The 18,751-nt window shown below is 45.9% G+C and overlaps 2 protein-coding genes across 3 annotated transcripts in view; one reads left to right on the forward strand and one right to left on the reverse strand.

The window, feature by feature from the left end:
- MCM8 (minichromosome maintenance 8 homologous recombination repair factor) overlaps positions 1-2,836 on the reverse strand; it is a 105,509-nt gene extending 102,673 nt beyond the window's left edge. The window contains exon 1 of one of the 2 annotated variants that reach the window (XM_073553876.1): positions 2,596-2,836. The gene's annotated coding sequence lies outside the window, so the exon portion shown is untranslated. Of the gene's footprint in view, positions 1-2,535; positions 2,570-2,595 lie in introns of those variants that run through there. The other variant, XM_073553877.1, reaches the window with a different exon arrangement.
- TRMT6 (tRNA methyltransferase 6 non-catalytic subunit) overlaps positions 2,802-18,751 on the forward strand; it is a 103,188-nt gene continuing 87,238 nt past the window's right edge. Inside the window, exon 1 of the mRNA XM_073553878.1 lies at positions 2,802-3,026. Coding sequence (XP_073409979.1) covers positions 2,920-3,026 — 107 coding nt within the window. The 5' untranslated portion in view covers positions 2,802-2,919. The remainder of the gene's footprint in view (positions 3,027-18,751) is intronic.

Here is an 18,751-nt window from a genome sequence, read left to right on the forward strand (position 1 = left end):
CTTCCATTAAGGCCATATTTGCGCAAGTGTCTCTGAATATTAGGACAATTCACCACAACTCTAGAGTCTGCTAAATCTTTCTTATGTCTTTTGCAGTCAAGCAGGGGTTCCGATTTGCCTCTCTAGCAATCCGACATGCAGCTCTCACTAAAATTTTGCTTGGTCTTCCAAACCTTATTTTGACCTCCACTGTTCCTGTTAACTGTAATTTCTTAATGACATTTCTAACAAAGGAAAGGGCAACTTGAAAACAATTTGCTTTCTTATAGCTTTCTCCTACTTTGTGGGCCTCCACCATTTTTATTTTCAGAGTGCAAGGCAGCTACTTTGAAGAACCCATGGCTGCTGTTTTTTAGCACAAGGTTAGAGGAGGCTGGGTTTTTATAAAGTTGAGAAATTTGCATCACCTGGCCTTTCCTAACGATGACACTGAACAAGCCACAACCCTAACAGGCTAATTAGCGTGTGACACCTTGGCCTAAGCTATCTGAGCACACAAATGTCCAAGGGTGCCCAAACTTCTGCATCAACTCACTTTCCTTTTTGTGATTTTTAAAATGTAAAAAATTACAATAGTTTTTTTGGCCTAAGATACAAAGGAAAAAAGTGTCATCTTTAACTTTAGGCCTTTTAGAGATCATTTCAACTTCAACTTGCTTAACTGTTCACAATAACAGTAATTTTGACCAGGGGTGCCCAAACGTTTACACGCCACTGTATCTGCAGGTCAATAGCTTTTTTCTGGTGACAGGTTCCCTTTAAGTTAATTTCCTCCCTTTAGCTGGGCTCTCAGTGCTGAGGCTGCATGGCTTCACAACGCTATTAACCTGAAGGTTAACACCATATCTACATGTTAAAGGGAATCTGTCACATATTTTTTCGACTATAAGCTGCAGCCACCGCCATCAGGGGCTTATCTACAGCATTCTGTAATGCTGTAGATAAGCCCCCGCTGTAACCTGAAAGATAAGAAAAAGGAGTTAGATTATACTCACCCAGGGGCGGTCCGATGGGTGTCGCGGTCCGGTCCAGCTCCTCCCATCTTCTAGCGATGACGTCCTCTTCTTTGCTTCCCGTCGCAGCTCTGGTGCAGGCGTAACTGCTCTGCCCTGTTGAGGGCAGAGCAGAGTAATGCAGTGCGCAGGCGCCGGGAAAGGTCAGAGAGGTCAGGCGCCTGCGCACTGCTGTATTCTGCTCTGCCCTCAAAAGGGCACAGCAGTGCGCCTGCGCCACGATGGGAAGCAAAGAAGAGGACGTCATCGCTAGAAGATGGAAGGCGCAGGATCCAGACCGCGACACCCATCGGACCTGGACCGCCCCTGGGTGAGTAAAATATAACTCGTTTTTCTTATCTTTCAGGTTACATTGGGGGCTTATCTACAGCATTAGAGAATGCTATAGATAAGCCCCTGATGGCAGTGGCCGCATCTTATAGTTGAAAAAATAGATGACAGATTCCCTTTAATGGCATTTTTTTTTACATGACTGGTTCCCTTTAAAGAACTATTCCAGCGTTTTGATTTTTATTTCACCCCCAGAGTAGTACCACTAATGTAAGCTCCGTGTTTCTATCCTCATATTTAACAGCCAAGTGCCGTCTTCATCTGTTCTCAGCGAAACTCTGGTCATAGTCTGCTGCTTGTGACCTGCCAGATCGCTCCAGTGTTTGCATATGAAGACTTCCGGGTCATAGATGCAGGGAAAAATACCGGCGCATGCACAGTAGTGATTATATGCTTTGCCCACAGATAGGCAAAGCATACTGCTCAAGCGCGAACGACCTTATCAATGTGCAGGCGCGAATAAACAACGGCATCTGTGATATTCACAGAAGAAATTACGTCTAGCAAGCCATGGTGGGGGGAGAATAAGCCACGCTCATCGGACCGGACCGCAGTGATTTCCATAAATCGGAAGAATGATAAAAAAGGTATTTATGCATCAAAGGTGCGGGGACAAGGGGATCAAAACTACGACTAGAATATTTAGGTAACACACAATTCAATGATATCTTTACATGATATCTCAAAAAATGGGTGGGGAATAACTTTAAAGTAAAGTTGCCTGCAGGATGCGTTTTTTTTTTCCATAGACTTGCATTAGCGACGCATTGCGACGTATGGCCACACGACGCATCCGTCGTGCGACGGATGTGTCGTGTTTTGGCAGCCGCGACGCACAAGAAAACGTTACATGTAACTTTTTTGTGCGTTGTGTCCGCCATTTTCGACAGCGCATGCGCGGCCGAAACTCCGCCCCCTCCTCCCCGGACATTACAATGGGGCAGCGGATGCGTTGAAAAACTGCATCCGCCGCCCCCGTTGTGCAAATCTTTCACAACGTGCGTCGGTACGTCGGCCTGACGCATAGCGACGGGCCCGTCCCGACGCAAGTGTGAAAGTAGCCTTAGTGTGGTCCGCTGGGCGCACACTGTGGGAGCCTCAGCCTGGGGCCCGCGCAAGGCACATTCGCTTTGTAGTACCACTGGTGACAAACTACAACTCTCAGTCTGACTGCTAGAAGTTGTAGTTCTACCTCTGAGCCACTCCCTTCAGGTGAGACCTTGTGACCGACCACAGCCGCACGCTCACTCACCTGCCCGCTTCTCAGTTTTTCTAGTTTGGCGCCCACGTGACGTCACTTCCGGAAGCTGTCTTGGTCACCATAGTAACGTGACCCTCCTTAAATACTGCACTCTGTTTTACTAATACGGCCGCTAATGTATCGCTGACCGATTCTTTGGGGTCCAATATCAGTAATAAATGACTTTAGCGATTGATTCTATCGGTTATCCTATGTCCGTCTGCGAGGTCGATGCCGTCTGTGTTCGATTCTTCTGGCCTGGCTCAGGAGACCCCGGAAGTAGTGTGTGTCACACGTGGGCTGTGCGGCTGATCATCGCCGCTGTGCGGAGGACGGATGGCGGCGGAGTCGGTGTCAGCCTGGGGGCGGCTCATCTGCGAGGGGGATTACGTGGTGCTGAAGAGAGAGGACGTATTCAAAGCGGTGCAAGTGCAGAGGAGGAAGTGAGTGTCTGCGGCACGTACCACTGCTGGATAGCAGCATGTCACTGTCTGGCGCAGACCTGTGCGGCTGCTCCTCGTGTGTTCCCGCTATTCTGCTGGTATCACTTGTCCGGAACAGCCACATTTCACCAGCTGACGCCTCCTGCGGATCAGCTCCTATTGAAGTCAATGTGAGCAGAGCAGACGAAACCGTGTATGGAGCAGATCCGGGGGGTGCAGTGTGGTGGCCCCCACCAAGCTGATATTGGTGACCAGGCAGAGCAGCCTAGGGGATAGAATTAGCATCCATGTAGGAAATATAGAAATACCGCACTGTGCTCCACTCCGATCCAGTGATGAGGACGCAGCGGCTGCTCTCCAATCGCGCTCGCTTGTCAGGTGATTGACGTCTTGCTCCGTGTGTTCACAGGACATCGGTCGTCACTCAACACATAATTGGAGAGCAGCTGTGACCGTTCAGTGCTGCGTCCGGTCCTAATGACTTCATTGGACCAAGGAACAATTAGGACTGGGGGGCCATTTACCCCCATGAACCTTGTGTAAGGGTGAGTGCACACGCTGCGGATTTGCCTGCGGTTTTCCCCTGCAGATTGACACCTGGACAATGGAACAGGCGTCAAATGGCTGCGGAATCCGCAGAAAGAATTGACATGCTGCGGATTTAAAACCGTAGCAAATCCGCGTGGAAAAATCCGCAGCTTGTGCACTGTGGATTTGAAACCCCATTGGCTAACATTGTACTGTACAGTGCCTGCGGAACTGCTGCGGATCCGCAGCGTGTGCACATACCCTAAGCGCTCATTCACAGATCCAGTTTTCACACATGCGTCCTATCCGTATTTTTCGCAGACAGCACTTATTCCTATGATTGTCCATGGGGCCATTCACATGTCACAGAGACATGTCTGATTTTGACCCAAGCGTTGGATAAAAATCGGCAATGCAAATTTATGGGTCTGTGGGAAAAAAGAAACAGATGGCATCAGATGTGCGGTCTGATTTTTACAGGCTGTCAGAAAGGTGTTAATTTTTTTTTATTATAATTATTCTCCACATTCAAGAAAAACGGACGACACTCGGACCAAACTATGATCAGAATAGTCGGGGCTGTTATTCTCATATGTGGAAAAGATATAAAAAAATAAATGTGGTATCGTAGTTTATTTTTCATCATTTGGCCCCACTTGGAATTTTCTTGTCCTGTAACATTGGATGATAAAATGAATGGTGTCATTTAACTTCAACTTGTTCTGCATAAAACAAGGCCCCATTATCGCCATGCTGACCAAAATTCTGAAATGCCTTTGTTTAATTTCTGGGCAAATTGGGACATTATTACTTAGTTACCCTGATTATGTATTAACAAGGTGTATATATCCACAGGGTGTACCATAAGTATCAGACAGATGCTGATCTCAAAGCGGGACCAGTACTGCGTCTGCTGTCATTGAGAACAGTGCTGGCAGGAGCTGCTGATGGGAAGACGTAGCCTCATCTTCCGGCGCCTGTGCTCACACTTAAAAAAAAAAAAAAAATTAAAATACTTACATATTCAAATAAAAATAAAAAACACATACTCACCTAACAGCAAATCTTCGATGCCCTCGTCTCCTAGAAAACATGTAAAATAATAAACCACCATATACTCACCTGTCCACCGTAATCCACGTTATCCCGAGTGTCCCACTGCGATCTCACGTGTAGAATAGTCATATCGGGAGATGTGAAATGAAGTAAAACTTGGCACTCAATTTAATGTAGAAATCCAGAAATATTTTAATGCAGTCTGTTCAGTGTAGCAAAAGACGTTTTGGTCCCACGTGGACCTTCGTCACTCCGACTGCTTTAGAAGAGGAAATAAGGAGGTTTAAGACGTAGTATATCATGTAGTACGCCTCTGTAGCTGGAAGGCAGGTATGGACAAAAATTGTCGGTGGATACCGCGTTGGTGTAGGAAGAATCTCCCCACTCTGCCACGTCTATATTAACCATAACTGGGCAAACGCATGCGTTTTTGCTGCCAAGAGATGCAGAAACCTTGCAGAAATTTCTGCAAGCAAATACTCAATGTGTACACGTAGCCTTACAGTACCAGCAAAATCTGTGAGATTTCAGAAATATAACGCAACACACTTGCTTGTTTTTTTTTTTGTCCCCAATATTTTGTATAAAACTTTGGGTTTTGCAGAATGGAGCATGTTACTTCCTTAAGGGTTTTTTCAGTGTATTTCAACCATTGAAAGCAGTGGGTGGTGCAAAAAAATGCAAGTATCAGTTTTTGCTGCGTTTTTGGTTCCAAAACTTGATTATTTAGAATCAGATTTTATTTTTATGCACTGAACTGTTTCAGCATGCGCAAGAGACAAATGTACCATGACAAAAACGCAGCAAAAAAACTTAAGTAAAACCTGCTTTTTCGCATCAGGTCTCTTACTGCCAAGAGTGCAGGTTTTGACTGCGGGAAGAAAAACGCATCAAAAACACAACATGTGAACATAGCATTATACTCTCGTGTTAACCTACCCCAAAAAAGGGTATTGGGAAGTTAGTCAGTTCAAGGGTGGCAAGTAGATAATGGTTGGAAGGCCTCTCATGAGATTAGAAAAGTTGTGCTTGTTATGTTTAGGAAAAAAAAGGCGCCTCAGAGGAGATCTCATTTACATGTGTGGTCAATACAAAGGCTGGCACATGAATTATACCTTTCAAGGAGCAGGAGACATTCATTTGGTTCGGTTGGGCAAGGTTTGTGCCGCCAAACGCCATCATGTCACCCCCAGTGATAGCCATTTAGAGACTTTCGTGGCTGTGTTTTGCCTCAGATCAGTCGAGAACGACCCATCACTAAACAGTGCGCACTCAGCGGTCTGTACTAGATGGCTCAGTGTGCACAGGCCGCCATTGTTCCTCGCAACGCAAGTCCTGTTTGCTAGATGAGTTATTTTATGCAGCATAAAAGATGATGTCACCCGATGAATGAGTGATCGTCAGCCTGTTTACAAAGCCAGAGCCTATTGTGCCCTAAATAGTAACACAGAGGACCGTAAAGACGAAGGGAAAAAAGAATCCTCCAAATGCAAAATAGTTTCTAAAAAGTATTTTTATTTAACAATTATTTTTAAAAAGGACCTCATTTAAAAAAAAAAAAAAAAAAAGAGATGGTAACACATACAAACAGAAAAGGAAAAATACACTGTGCAGAGGTTATATTAAGAATCACTCCATTTATAGGGGTTTAGACATATATAGCCTGTAAACTATTAAGTACCTAATATTGGTGATGGAAATATATGCTGCAGTGCTAATCACACTAGCAATGCAATAATATACATCATAATGAACATCCAAGACAGTAAGGGTTAATATGCAATAAACAAAGTGCTGAGTGTAATACATGTACATGATGCTGGAGACGGTCCCAGGTGTGTGGTGCGGACCAGACGGCGTGGATATTAGAAATAAGGCTATATAGCATGATTCCAAACCATCTGGTAGCAGACAGACCAGGGGCAGTGAAACAAATATGGTTTGCTAAGCAGATACCTAAGCGACACTCAGTATAGGTGTGAAGGAAATTGGGTTAGGTTAAATCTATCCCTGTGGTGTGCTGCGGCCATTCCCAAATTAGGCTAAGTACCATATTTTTTGGACTGTAAGACGCACCAGACCATAAGGCCTGTTTCACACTTCAGTTTTTTTACGTCAGTCAAAATCCGCCACTTTTAGAAAAAACCGGATCCGCCCATTTTTTGGCGATCCGTTTTTTCCCCCCATATACTTGCATTAGCGGCGGATTTTGACTGATGTTCGTCCGTCAGATACGTTTTTTTGACGGATCCGTGAAAATTTTAGCGTCTCCCGGGCGGAAGAGACGGACGATGCAGCTTTTTTTTTTGCAGCGACGGTCCGCTATTTTATAGTGCGCATGCCCGGCAGATTTCCCCTGCCGAGCATATTAACCCTAAATACCGTTCTGGATGCGCCGAAAAAAATCTCTCTCTGTTCCTTTAAATTTCGCCCACATGCCGACTCCAGCAGATCCGTACACAACACGGATCCAGTGACGACCGTTTGGCCCACAACGGCAGCAGATCCGTTTTTAACAGCTCTGGCGGATTTGGCCTTCCGTCAAGAAACGGAAATGTGAAACAGGCCTAAGACACACCCCATATTTTGGGGTGGAAAATAGCAGAAAAAAAGATTTTTCTTTATCGCTTCATTGGGGGACACAGGTAACCATGTGTATGCTGCTGTCGCTAGGAGGCTGACACTATGCAAATAAAGTAAAAACTGGCTCCTCCTCCGTAGCATACACTCACTGACAGGCAGGAAGTACCTCAGTTTAAGCTTAGTGTATGTAGGAGGCGGACCTGAATCTAACACCAGATCCGCAGTGTTTTTTCTTTCACAGGTTTCTGTGTGAACTTATTAATCTTTTTCCCTTTGTTTTTTCAGATACAGCTCGTCGGGTAACAGGGTGCAGATTTCTCACCCTGTTTTCCCACATTTAAGCGACCGAGAGAGCAGTGTGGTGTCACCCACATCGCCCACTCTCGGACCTCCTGGCAGGACTTTGTCCTCTGTCCCCCGTCGGGGTGTTTCAGGGTGACTCTCGGTGGCCAGTCCTTCCCTTATCCCCTCCTCACCCCTCTCGTCGGAGAGGGCTGAGAGGAAGACGGTGGTCACCGGTGGTGGCCTTCTCCCTTCTGGTAATAGGTTGACGCCGTCTTCTGCACCGTCCGGAGACGGTGCGGGAAGGAGGATCTTCATTCCCAGGACCCTCTTACTTCCGAGGGCGCCTGATGCGATCCTCATATATCATCTAGCAAGTTGAGCCGGATTCAAGCAGGTGGTAAGCCAGTGGGCCCCTTCTTCCCCGTGCAACAGCTCCCCCGTTTACCTGTGTATAGGTCCCCGCTGTAGATAGGCCACTTTCCTCCCGGCTCCACCTCAGTTCAGTTTTCGCGCCTTTTTTCTCATTGCGCACGGCCCCGGCATTTTGCAGGCTTTCTTCTCCCCTTCAGCTATTTTACATCAGGAGCACGCTGCCCCCCGGCATGTCTCCTATCAGCCGCCCTCATCGACCAGACACGCCCCCCGCTTGCGGTACTTAGTTTCCTCAACCCTTCTCCTATGCCGGACACGCCCCCTCCGGCGTGCCATATTATCTCGCCTTTTCCACTGTCGAGCATGCCACCCTATCTGCGCGTCACCCCCGGCGCCGGCAATTGTGCCATTTGCTGGTCGCATCACGCCTCCTCTGCTTGTCGGCCTATCAGGCCGCAGCTTTCATCCTTCGCGCTGTTTCCTGCCCGATGGAGGCGGCGCCGAGTCAGATAATCCTGGCTAGTTCCAGGACACGCCTCCCAGCACAGCTCCGGCCGGATCATGCCCACTGCTCCGCAGCGGGACGCTGTACCTGTCTGTCCCTGGCTCCCGCGGTCCGGTCACTACTGGCGCCCCCCGCTGTGTCAGCCAGTAGGAGGGACACTTTTCCTTGTTTTTCGCCGGCCGGCACATTAGCCTGAAATGGCACAGCTTATCTGGTTCCTTCTGCTAATTGAGCCCCCGGCTTTGGCCTTCTCGCCCGGTCTCCACGTAGCCACGCCTACCAGCCTCAGGCCAGTCAGTGACCCTCGGCCAATCAGTGCGCACCCTGCGCATTACCAGGCCAATCGGCGTGTGGCTTGGGCTTAGCCAAACCCCCTCCCGATGGCCGCGTTTATTTGACTAATCAGTGAGTGTGTCTCTCTAGCCCTCTCTCCCTGTCACCAGAGACACGACCCCAGTATAGCGTCTCAATGCCTGCAAGTTTGTGATCATGCATTATCTGTAGATTTGTGCATCGTCTGTTACCATCTGTCTCAGGACTTAGAGGGCACAGCAGGCGGTGTGTCTCTGTCTGTAACAGCGGATGAAGATTTGTGCATCCCAGCGGGCTCAGCAGGCACCCATCTCTATCCTGCATTGGATCTGTGAGACACTGCTGCTTTAGCAGCGAGCGCAATCTCTAGTTTCAGGTAGGACCAGCCCAGGCTGGTTGTTTTTTCTACCTCATAGGGGCTTATCTATCCCCGACAGTAGTCTTCATCTCTCCCTTTGGCCACCATCTGTATAACAGCAGTGGCCTTCTGACCAGTCTGCGTTATTTATGCTCGTACTGCAGCTCTTCCACCATGTCTGCGCTACAACAGTCCCCTAATGCCCGGGACGAGAGCACTCCCCTCCCTTCGGAGTGGGCTGCTGCCATGTCTTAGTCGATATCTGACTTGACAGAAGTTTCATAGTCCACGACCCAGGGCCTGGAGCGTCTGATCCTTCGGTCTACTGTCACCAGTCCTCCAAACACCTTTTATGGTGATTCACACGCACCTGTCCACGATAGTCACAGGGACATATCTAGTACGGATCAAGAGAAGCGAGCCCAGGTCCCTCGGCATCTGCCTGGGAAGACGGCACTCCCCTCCCTCCGGAGTGGTCTGTTGCCATGTCCCAGCCAGACAGAAGATTCAATTTCCAGGATGAATGCAATCCCCTCCCTCTGGAGTGGGCTGTTGCCATGTCTCAATTGGTCTCAGACCTGACTAGAAAATTCACAGTCCCTGGAACAGGTCCTGAAATGTATGCCGCATCTGTCTGCTACCACCAGTGCTCCGAACACCTCCCATGGTGATTGGCATGCACCCGAACATGACCTCCACAGGGACAGATCAGGAGAAAGATCTGGGAAGCCGACTCTGTCTAGCTACTCATCCAGTTCACAGAGCCCCTCTGCGGCATGCTGAATGCCCCTCTCTACCCGTTCCCCTTCCTCGGAGGCGGACGTCGGGTCGGATGTAGCTTCTCAGTCACAGTGTGACTCGGATGCGGATCAGACTTCTGGTACCCTGGATATGGTAGCCTTATTTTGGCTATTGTTCAAATCCTCAATATAAAAGAGGAGCATGCGGCTGCTCAGGTTGTCTCTGTTTCTTTCAGACGGTTGAAACGTCCCTCCAGCATTTTTTCCAAAGAGTTTGAGGCTACCTCCTCTAGACACTGGGAACATCCCGGCAAACGCTTCTCAGGAAGAAAACGTACAGACACTATACCCTTTTAGTTCAGACCTTGTCAGCATATGGTCCGATTCCTCTAAGGTGGATCCGCCTTTTTTCACGCTTAGCCTCTCAAACAGTCCTGTCCAGTCCTGATGCGGCGTCTCTCAAGGCTTTAACTGTATCGGCCTTAGAGGTGTCATGCACCGGCTTCCTCTGCCTGTAGACACGTCGTGCATCTTCCGCCGGGATCAGCCGAATGATTCACTGCGCCTGCGTGGAATTTGCACAAGTGCAGTGCGACGGTGTTCCGCTGGTGGTACCGTGCAAGAGGCTACGTGAGAGTGTGTGTGTGTATGTGTGATGCGATGGTGTTCCGCTGGTGGTACTGTGCAATAGGTTGGTACCAGCAGCAGTTTCCATATTGACACACCCATCACTTGGGTGTCCCAATATGGCGGTTGGTGAACTTCCTCCGCTTGGAATTCAGGGATACGGTAACATCTGGACAGAACAGGAAATGAAAACTTTACAAGGCAATTATACAAATAGATGATGCCGTTGGCACATGCGTCCAAACCCGGTTTGCAAGGGATTTGCACATATGCCCCGACGGGGCCACCGAATGGTTGCCAGAACGCAATATAAAAGTACCCTTATCTTGCAGTGTAAGGCTGAGTTCACACATTGCATTTTTTTCACGTTTCCGCAGCGGTTTTAACCACGCGATATTGCAGCGAAAAATAAGCATCCCATGCATTCCTATGGGATTCCGCAATGCTGTGCTAATGCTGCGGTTTTTACCGCGGCGGAATCGCTTCACGGTAAAAACCGCAGCATGCTCATTAATTTGCGGAATCGCGGCGATCCCGCACCCATAGGAATGCATTGTTCCGCTTACTTCCCGCATGTGGCTGCGCACACCATGCGAAAATTAAGCAGAACAATTGCGGATTGTACCCACGGTCCGGAGGAGAGGAGACTGTCCTCCGGGCTTTGGGTACCATATCCCTGTAAAAAATAGAATTTAAAATAAAAAATATTGTTATTCTCACCTTTCGACGTCCCGCGCAGCCTTCCCGCCTCTCTCCACGCTCTCGTTCCCAGTTATCCTTTGCGAAAATGCACGCGATGGCGTCCGTTCTCGCGGGATCGCGAAGTCTCGCGGTCATTCGCGCGACGTCACCGAGAGACGTCGCGATCCCGCGAGAACGTACGTCATCGCGGGCATTTTCGCAAAGGATTACTGGGAACGGCTGCGCGGGACGTCGGAAGGTAAGAATAACACCATTTTTTATTTTTTTTTTACATTTTATCTTTTACTACTGATGCTGCATAGGCGGCCTCAGTAGTAAAAAGTTGGTCACACTTGTCAAACACTGTGTTTGACGAGTCTGACCAACCTGTCAATCAGTTCTCCAAGCGATGCTTCAGATCGCTTGGAAAACGCTAGCATTTTGCAAGCTAATTACGCTTGCAAAATGCTAGTTTTATCGCAGGAATTTAAAATCCGATTTTCCCGCGGAATGGAATTCCGGAACTCTCGCGGTAATTTCCGCAAGAGTTCCGCTACGTGTGAACTTAGCCTAAATGCCCCTTTAGAGCCATCAGACTGTGCAATGCCTGACCACAATAGTTAGTACAGATACAATGGCGCTGGATGCTTTTCTCCCAACCAATGGCTTTGTGGGTTATAAATGATCCAGTGATAGATGGTGGAGAAAGTTAGAAAGCGACACAACATGTAAAAGGTTAATTGATAAATAAGCTGTGTATGATCATTCATCCGAATGCACTTGCATAAATCCTCCGCCTGGAGGCAGGACTATTTTGGTTCCCTGATGTCATTGTATAAGGCGTTTTCCACAACCCACCTCCAGATGACATCTGTCGGTTAGGACGGCATATGTTCCTGCAGGATTCCATAAGGGACTCCTCCAGCTTTATTATTAGGTCACATTCTGCTTCCAACGTCTCCAGCTGATTCATTGATTTCTCATACTTTGCACGTCTCTCATTAAAGCCTAAAGTGTGCCGGTTTCCTATTCTCTGTAATCTCATTTATCCCGTTCCTTCTTGCTGGGCTGCTCTTTAAGCGCAGTAAGGCAGGACGTACAGTATATAACAGTGGCTTCGTAAACTACCTCTTAGGCTGTGTGCACACGGTGCGGATTCCGCTGCGGGTTTTTCCGCGCGGAAACGCAGGTAAAGTGACCTGCGGTTTTCCTGCAGCGTGGTCTGCGGTTTTGCCCTGCGGTTTCACACCTCTACTATGTTAAAGGTGTGAAACCGCACAAAAAATTGACATGCTGCGGTTTGTAAACCGCAGCAAAACTGCGCGGAAAAAACCGCACCGTGAGCACAGCGATTTTGAAACCCCATAGGGTTTCATAACTTTCATTGTACTGTACATGGTCAGCGGAACTGCTGCGTTTCCGCAAGGGCAAAACCGCTGCGGAAACGCAGCAGAATCCGCACCGTGTGCACACAGCCTTACCGGGCTCATAGATATCATACACTGTGTCTTCTGCCAGGAGAATGTTTTACCGGTTGTATGGTCCATATCTATACAGCAGTAAGTGAGGTTAAAAAATAACTTTTAATATATAACTTAAAAGCTCCAAAATAATGTCACCAATAGTGATTAAAAGGATGCCATTTGATGGGTAATCCCTACAAAAAGATGGGAACCACCCAACCGCATCAATCAGGATATCAAACGTTGCTAATGTATCATGTCAGGCAACAATTTGTATAAAGGATACAGCATTTAACAGTTAACATACAATGCCATAACCAATTGCATATATGTATATTGTGTTTGGCTAAACCAAAAAAGGTTTATAGCCACGAGATACAAGAGGTGAGATATATAAAATAGGAACAATCTCACTGGTTTTTGCAGACGGCCCGGAGTCTCCAGGGATACTCTGTATACACACAGGGAGGTAGCGACAGGAAGACAATACCCTGTCAAATCCCTCAAAAACTAACCATCATCTGATCCCCAGACTCCTGCCCTTACAAGGGCAGTCCACAGCTCACCCTATATTGCACATGCCCTGCACTTTCCCTTAGAAGAGCGTCCCAAGGCGTTTCATCCAAGTAAATCTTCAGGGGACTAACTTGTTGCAAAGTGCCATAGTGCTAAAGCTCAAAACATGGATCCTTCCACTATAAATGCTGTCTGCAGAGAGTGGAGGACAGAGGGCATATTTATATAGTAAAACCATCAACACCTGATGCCACAATCAATGTGTCACACAAAACCTCACTCCCATATCTGATGGGTCAAACGTCCGTCATTAAGCAGTTCAGCATCTGTGGAACGCACGCCAAAATTGGCGCTAACTCCGCCCACACCAGCGTCACAAGCATCAGGCAAATCAAAAGGAAGAAAGATGCCCCACTTCCGGTTGGACCACCAAGATGGAGAAGTGCCCCACTTCCGGTGACGTTTTTAAAGGCGAACCGCCACAGATGGAAATACCACACTTCCGGTCAGCGGACATACTAAAACAATGCCCCACTCCCGGTAACATCTCATCTGCGGCGTCGCCTAATACTGTCAGCGAGCAAGGCGCTTGACCGGCGCTAACTCTGCCCACACCAGCGTCACGAGTATCAGGCAAATCAAAGGGAAGAAAGATGCCCCACTTCCGGTTGGACCACCAAGATGGAGAAGTGCCCCACTTCCGGTGACGTTTATCTGGAGGCAGGTCGCCTCAGATGCAAATGCCACACTTCCGGTGACGTTTTTTGAGGCGAACCGCCACAGATGTAAATGCCACACTTCCGGTCAGCGGACATATTGCAATAATGCCCCACTTCTGGTAACATCTACGGCGTCGCCTGACAATCCTGTCAGCAAAACATAGCGATTGACAGGAGCAACCACAAAAAGGGAGAGCTGAATAACTCCCATCAGGGATGCAAAAATAGATAAAACCCTTTCCAAAAAAGCGTCACAAGGGCACATAAACAAAAGATAGTGGTCCAGATAACATCAAATACAGAAGGGTAATTAATAGGGAGTAAAGTGACAAATCAGAAAAGTTAAATGACAACAGGAGGTACATATATAAATGTATACATATGTATATACACTTGCAAAACCTGAAAATAGGTGACTAATTAGTGATTTAGGCTTAATAACGTTCCTACGTATGGATCAAAAAAAAGGGGGGGGGGAGGAAAAAAGGGAGGAATTGAAATAAAACAGTTATAATTAATTTGTTCATTGAGGCCCTTAGGTGCCACCGTATCCAAATAAAAAATCCACTTTGCCTCACTTTGCAACAGCAACTGGTCCCAGTAGCCCCCTCTCTGTGGCTTAAAGACCCTATCAATGGCAGTAAAGCTGAGATGCGCAATCTGACCTTGATGTGCACCATGAACATGTCTAGCAATCGGCGTGTCCCTTCTGTGTATTACATCTCCCACATGTTCGCCAATCCTCCTCCTAAATTCACGGATGGTTTTGCCGACATATTCCAGTCCACATTTACATGTAACCTTATAAATGACATCCTTGGTGCTACAATTCATGAAATATTTAATGGAGTAATTCCTCCCAGTCACATTACTCACAAAATCCCTACATGCCCCAATGTGTGAACAAGCCACACAATGACCACATTTAAAACAACCTATGACATCACTGTGGAGCCATGTTCTATTCACAGGGGTGGAAAAATGGCTACGCACTAGTCTGTCATTCAACGACCGTGCTTTTCTGTATGTGATCATAGGGGAATCACTCAAGTAGGGAGAAAGGTCACTGTCCATCTGTAGGATCGACCAATGTTTCTTGATAATATTCCACAGGAATTGCACCATTATCATAAGTTGTAATAAACCTAAGGGTATCATTCTCCATAGGTTTCTTATTATTAGTGTTCAATAGTTCAGAGTGCATACAACTACCCTTGGTAGGCCTGTTTTAACACCTTTTTGGGATAGCCCCCATTCAGGAATCTATCCCTTAAGTCCCTAGCCTGGGACTCAAACGTCGACATGTCAGAGCAGTTCCTCCGAATTCTGAGATATTGTCCCTTAGGAATGGCTCTCTTTAAATGTTGGGGGTGGTGGCTCCCCCAATGTAGTAGGGAATTAGTAGAAGTTGGTTTTCTATACGTTGATGTCCCCACTTCTCCTTTTCTCATTTTTCTCAATCAGAATATCAAGGAACGGCAATCTTGTTGTCTCGAAGACGGCGGTAAAAAACAGGCCTATATCATTGTGATTAAGACCAGCCACAAATTCATCAAATCCATCAGCTGAGCCACCCCACACAATGAATATATCATCTATGTACCGTGTCCATAACTCAGGCCTAAATCACTAATTAGCAGGGCTGTGGAGTCGGTAAGCCACAGTTGCGACTTCGACTCCTGGATTTTATCAGGCTCCGACTCCGACTCCGGCTCCGACTCCTTCATAAATGGCCAATTCATAACAACAAATTTACTGTTGTAAAATATTAAACATCGTGCTTATTCAGTTTCTCACCATCATATAAGTAATCAGACCACTTAGAGCAAAAACTACATTTATTAGAATACAATTAGAATATAGCAAATAACTTTTATAAACTTTTCTAAACTGTAAGTAAATATGCAATAAACACTTTTATGCAGTTAATAAGAAGAAATCTATAAATTTGTCCTCAGAAAAAGTATTGCCTCTGTCAGATCCTCCTTCATGGATGCCCTCAAATATGATCTAATTATTTTGAGAGCAGAGAACAACCTCTCTACACTAACTTGTGTTGGTGGCAAAGCAGTAACCACTCGGGCAACATCTCTGACAATGTCAGGATACAGAGGAATCGCTTGTTGCACTGTTATTTTTGATGAACGGTCAAATTTCTCAATTTCTTTTAGTGCACATGAAAAATTCTGCTGAAATGTACTGGCTGTGTTCCTTGATGGGGATGACTCTTCTTCTATGCGGGAACGCTTTGCACGGTCCTTGTGATCCAAATATTTTTCGAAATTAAATTCTTCATCAGTTGATGATGAGGGTGAAGATGTGGCAGGACGACCAAATTCTTCTTGTTCCTCCTGACTGTTCTGCAACCCTTTCATCCTTACTGCTATTTCAAACAGAGCTTCTTTTCCTTTACTTAGCTGTTGATCATCTAGAAGAATCCGATGCATTGGGTCTACATAAACAGCTGCCAAAAGAATGTTATTTTGTAATAGTAGCTCCTCTCTCCATTTCATTGATGTAGCAATGCCACTTGCAATTAACCCTCCTCTTTGGGACAGGCGAAACATCAGGTTCTTCCAGTCCTTTAAGAAAATACCTGGAGTTAAGTCCTCTGCTTGTAATTTTTTAGTCACTGTAAATGGGTGCTCTAGCAATTTTTCCAGCTCAGTCACCTGATTCCACTGACTTTCATTTAGCGTCAGTTGAGGGTTAGCCATGTCTACAAGAAAGGTTTTCAGTTCAACCAAGCGCTGAATCATTAAGTAAGTACTGCCCCATCGTGTGGCTTGATCAATAATTGCCCCTTTTCCAGCACGTCTCTTCAAAATTGAGTCAACTTTAGGGGTTCTGGCAACAGTAGCCAATTTTCTCACCTTGCCAATCAGTGCAGCAGCATGTCCTTCTTGCAGACTGTCTCTTATAGCCAGCTGTAGCGTATGCACAACACAGCGCATGTGATGAATGAAAGAACATATTGACACAGTTTCAACAAGATCATCTAAACTATCATGTTGCTGTTCATCTGAAGCAACTTCAGTTTGCTCCTCAGTTACAATACTGTGTTCCTCTATTTCAAACATTTCTGTGTCTGTGGACCCAGAATGTTCTTCTAGCTGCTGGTCACCATCATTACTCTCATTCATTAGCTTAATAGTACTTATCATATTTGAAGCATTGTCAGTTACGACAGAAAGAACTTGCTCTTTTTTAAGTTCATAGTCTTGCAGAACCTTTTCCACCAAGACCTGGAGAAACTCACTGGTGTGATGAGCTTTGGTGTCTTTTACTGCCAATGTCTTGGTAACTATTTCATTTTTGTCACAAACAAATCGGACATTGATGGCAAAATAGTTCACTCTGTGACGTGTGCAGGCATCCATTTTAAGAAACAGAAAGCGTCCCTTGAGAGTTTTTTTAAGTTCTTCCTTTTGTTTCATAGCTTCTTCGATTACTAATTTTCTAATACTCTCTCTCTCTCCAGAGAAACACCAAGCTTGCGGGCCATTTTCCCATTCAGACACATAAAAGCTGGTCGTGAAAATAATGAAATAGGCACACTATCCTTTACAACAAGCTCTATGATCTGTTTTTTAAATGTATCTACTGTCATTGTCACAGTAACTTTGTCACTGACAAAATATCTTGCAACTGATGGCTGCAAAGTTCTCTGCTCCTTTGTTTGGCTGGAAGAGCTGGGCACTGGTTCATTGGTTTGGATGCAGTCTTTCTCATCCACTGCTTTCAGTACTTCTGGATGAAAGCGCTGTAAATGTCTCTTTAGATTAGAAGCTCTGGTAGGAGCATTTTTATCTTTGCCTGAATATGCACTCATCTTGGCTTCACAGCATTTGTTTTCGTCTGGATCATTTGTCATACACTGACAGACATAATGTTTTCTATCTTGAGTGATGGTGAAATGTTCAAATACAGCTGATTTAATGTGATGCTTCTTTGACATTCTCAGGTTTTTAATTCTGCATTCACAATCCAAATGACAATTGTTTTTCCTAAAAACAATTGTACAAAATTATTGCCAGGTCGTACAACTGATATAGTGGTCAGTAATACTGTTATTATTCCTCATGTACTCACAGTTAACTGATGCAAAGTTTGTTGAAAGGATAATACTTCTTACAGTCTTCCTCTTCTGAGTAGCAGGCAGCTGTGAGATGCTTGGAAGACGCACACCTAGTATGATCTAGTCTAGAGGAGGAGCTTTACTACTAAGAATTTGCAACACATTTTCACTTTCAGTTTCATACATTGTAAGTAGGGGGGTTGGGGCAGCATGAGGTTAACCAAGTATAAGATTAGATAAGGGCAGTGGAGAACAGTGACACACAAGAAGTAAGAAATGTCTCTATCTCCAGCAGAACTTCTTATCACTGTTGTTCATAGTTTGATAGAACATATATATTTGAGTAACATTTATAAAATTCATATGAAAGTTCAATTATGAAATATTAATACATTTTTTTTAAAGCTGGAGTCGGTACATTTCTACCGACTCCGACTCCAACCAAAACTAACTCCGACTCCGACTCCACAGCCCTGCTAATTAGTCACCTATTTTCAGGTTTTGCAAGTGTATATACATATGTATACATTTATATATGTATCTCCTGTTGTCATTTAACTTTTCTGATTTGTCACTTTACTCCCTATTAATTACCCTTCTGTATTTGATGTTATCTGGACCACTATCTTTTTTTTATGTGCCCTTGTGACGCATTTTTGGAAATGGTTTTTATCTATTTTTGCGTCCCTGATGGGAGTTATTCAGCTCTCCCTTTTTGTGGTTGCTCCTGTCAATCGCTATGTTTTGCTGACAGGATTGTTAGGCGACGCCGTAGATGTTACCAGAAGTGGGGCATTATTGCAATATGTCCGCTGACCGGAAGTGTGGCATTTACATCTGTGGCGGTTCGCCTCAAAAAACGTCACCGGAAGTGTGGCATTTGCATCTGAGGCGACCCGCCT

This window comes from Dendrobates tinctorius, unplaced genomic scaffold (genome assembly GCF_039654945.1).
Source record: "Dendrobates tinctorius isolate UK_male_01 unplaced genomic scaffold, ASM3965494v1 ptg000203l, whole genome shotgun sequence".
Lineage (NCBI taxonomy): Eukaryota > Metazoa > Chordata > Amphibia > Anura > Dendrobatidae > Dendrobates > Dendrobates tinctorius.